Source organism: Lolium perenne, chromosome 5, assembly GCF_019359855.2.
Source record: "Lolium perenne isolate Kyuss_39 chromosome 5, Kyuss_2.0, whole genome shotgun sequence".
Lineage (NCBI taxonomy): Eukaryota > Viridiplantae > Streptophyta > Magnoliopsida > Poales > Poaceae > Lolium > Lolium perenne.
This window is the reverse complement of record NC_067248.2, coordinates 260893979-260897189: the sequence shown is the minus strand read 5'-3', so window position 1 is coordinate 260897189 and position 3211 is coordinate 260893979. Positions and strand designations below refer to the sequence as shown.

The 3211-nt window shown below is 58.5% G+C and overlaps 1 protein-coding gene across 1 annotated transcript; it reads left to right on the top strand.

The window, feature by feature from the left end:
• The first annotated feature begins 2171 nt into the window (after window positions 1–2171).
• Window positions 2172–2972, top strand: LOC127325908 (probable E3 ubiquitin-protein ligase ATL44). Its single transcript, XM_051352737.2, has one exon. It carries the CDS (start codon window positions 2275–2277, stop codon window positions 2857–2859), a length of 585 nt encoding a protein of 194 aa, XP_051208697.1. The 5' UTR covers window positions 2172–2274; the 3' UTR covers window positions 2860–2972.
• The last annotated feature ends 239 nt before the right edge of the window (window positions 2973–3211 follow it).

Genomic DNA, 3211 nt, shown 5'->3' with positions numbered 1-3211 from the left:
CGTGATAACACGGACAGGAGAAATAAGAGAGCGAAGAGCAGAAAGAATAGAAGACGCAGAAGTCATATGAAAAGAAGCTCCAGAATCCAGATACCACGGGGATGACGTACCTGACTGTGTAGAAGATGGTGGTCGCGCGGTGCCAGAAGAGCCAGGCACAGAACCAGCAGTACCCGTCGAGGAGGAGCCTGTAGCAGCGAGCAGACCACGAAGACCACGGATAATGTCCTGATCAGACAGTGCAACTGCAGAAGATCCTGAATAGCCAGCCTGCTTACGAGCATGATACTGCTGTCGTAAACTGGGATCCCTCCTCCAGCAGCTAGAGACATCGTGGCCAGGCTTGCCACAGTAGGAGCAGGGAGGACGAGAAGGTGCTGGCATACCACGAGGCTGCTGAGGCTGACTCTGGCCCTGGACCGGAGGAGTGGAGAGTATCGGCGGTACTGGAGACCGCAGTGAAGCCGACGGCATAGGAGGACCACGAGCAGCAAGTACAGAGGGAACCTCAAGAAGACCAGCACCACGAAGACGAGTCTCCTCAGCACGAAGCTCAGACGGGACCTCAGAGAGCGGAACACGACCACGAGCAAGCCGCTGGGCACGGCGATGCTCAAACTCCTTGCGGAGCCTCGACAAGAACTCAAAGACGCGCTGAAACTCCAGATCCGTGCGCACAGTCAAACAGCAGGGACAGGTGGCACACACAGCTGTACGAAGAGAATCAAGCTGACGCTAGATAGCAGCACTCTGAGTATAGAACTCATCAATAGTGGAATCGCCCTGCTGAAGAGCATGCTCCTGGCGAACCACAGACAGGTAAAGAGCATCCCTAGACGGCTGATAGCGCTGACGAAGAAAAGCCCACTAAGCAGCAACAGTGGGAAGACCCATGAACTCATCAGCATACTGAGGCAGAACACTGGAAGTGAGAGCAGCAGCAGCACGAGCATCCTCATATATCCACTGAGTGTAGTCAGTCAGATCAAGCCGGTACGTCGCAACAGCAGTAGAATACTCCTGGACCTTCCGGTCATACTCAGCCAGAGCAGTGTCATCAGCACTCTTGGCTGCATCCTTGGCTTCCTGAGTAGCATCGGGGGCAAGGGCAACTGGAGTCGGTGGAATAGGCGCCGTAGGCGCAGTGGGGCGCGGCGGACAGAGGACCTCGCCAGAAAGCACACCCAAAGACGAAGACCGCGCATGTGGACGCGCATAAAGGCAGCGAAATCAGGGTAATTCGCGCCATCAAAAATCACCGGGCAGCGAGGAATTGCAAGATAGCCCGACGAGGAAGACATAGCACGTTTTTTTCTCGAGACGGGAGATCGGATCAACTCCCGATAAAAAAACACGCGGCCGGGGGCCTGGCGGGCGATGGGCAGCGGGAGGCCGGAGCGGCAGCTGGGGGCGGCGGGAGGCCAGGGCGGCGGCCGGAGAGGCGGCGGCGGCCGGGGTCGGGCGACGGCCGCGGGGCGTGCGGCCGGTCGGAGATGGGGCGGACGGCCGCGGGGCGGCGGCCGGTCGAGGCGGCGGAGCGCCGGCGGCGGCGGCGGCGGCACGGCGGCACGGCGGCAAAGTGAGGGCGGCGGCGGAGGCGGGACGGGGCGGGCGGAGGCGGGACAGCGGCCGGCGGAGACGGCCGGCGACGAAGGAGAGGCGGCGGCGGCGGCCGGGCGCGATGGCAGGAAGCCAGGCGGGCGGCGGCGGCGGCGGCTGCGAGGAAAGGAGCTAACGTAGCTCTGATACCATGTTAGGGTAATAGACTTATTGTATTACCTGGGGCCAAATGCCATAATATATAGTACAGGTACAGATGCAAATATGCAGGAAGCCTCCTAACATATGAGGGAAACTACAATATACAGTATATATACATCTAACAGCACTATCCATTCCGAAGCGCACCACTCAATTCGAGTAGAGATGTCAATTTGTTAAGTAAAAATTAAAATAAAAAGCTAGAGGTTGCATAGATTAGTCCAGATCGGTCGCACCTAATTTGGAAAGTGACATGTTCCCAGTTGTAGCCAAAAGAGGGCCGAAAAGAGCCAAGGTAGCGACGAAAACATGCATATGCCACAAGAATTCAAAGAAGAATTGTTCGAGAGTGACGCTCCCACTTAGTAGCATGAGACCTTAATATAAAATGACAGCAACGAGCACCCAACTCTACCCTCCTCTGCTGATCTCTATCGATTATCTCCCACTACACACACTGGACCTAAACTGCCGCACTGCTCCCATCTTGTCCCACCGAGAACCAAGGAGAAAATGCCGCGCCATCTGCTGCAGGAGTCCGTCGACCGCCTGGCCGCGATGGCCGAGCCGCCGGCTTCAGCGGCCGGCGGTGCTGGGGGGCCGCACAGGGACACGTTCCTCATCATGGCGGCGGTGCTCTGCTTCCTGCTCTGCGTTGTCGGGCTGGCCCTCGTCGCGCGGTGGTCCAGGCTCTGCAACCCCTCCGCCTTCTCCGTCGACGCAATGGCGGCCAAGGCGCCCTGCAAGGGGATCAAGAAGAAGGCGCTGCAGTCGCTGCCCACCGTGTCGTGGGCGGCGCCGGAGCAGAGTGAGCAGCAGCAGGAGGTGCCGGAGTGCGCCATCTGCCTCGCCGAGTTCGCGCTCGGCGACGAGGTGCGCGTGCTCCCGACGTGCGGCCACGGCTTCCACGCCGCCTGCGTCGACGTGTGGCTCCTCTCCAGCTCCACCTGCCCCTCCTGCCGCCGCGCCCTCGTCGTCTCGCTGCCGCCAGCAACCGAACCTCCGACGGCGACAAGGTGCTGTGAGCGGCCCGGCGTCGCTCTGCAGAACTCGGCCACCGGCGTGGCCGCATCTCGTTGCCGGTCGTCGGCACAGTAGACCGCCGGCGCGCGTGCTTCAATGCGCGTAGCACCTTTGACCTTTCCTGGTTTGTTCTTGGCTCTGTGGAGATACTGACCAGCAATACATGTACATACAGATTTCTGGACAGACGTACCAGTGTCTCACGTACATACCCGTCATTCGATTCCTGTACAGTTTCCACGGTTCTTGGTACGTACAAAATATTGTAACGCACTCCGTACAGTGCAACATGCTTACGTGTAGAGTTAATACCATAAAACCACCATATTGGAGGGCCAAACTTACGTGCTACCACTTAACATTTTGTATCGTAAATCTCCCACCTAGCGGTGATTTTTCCAATTCGTGCAAATCAAGCGTTTGAAAT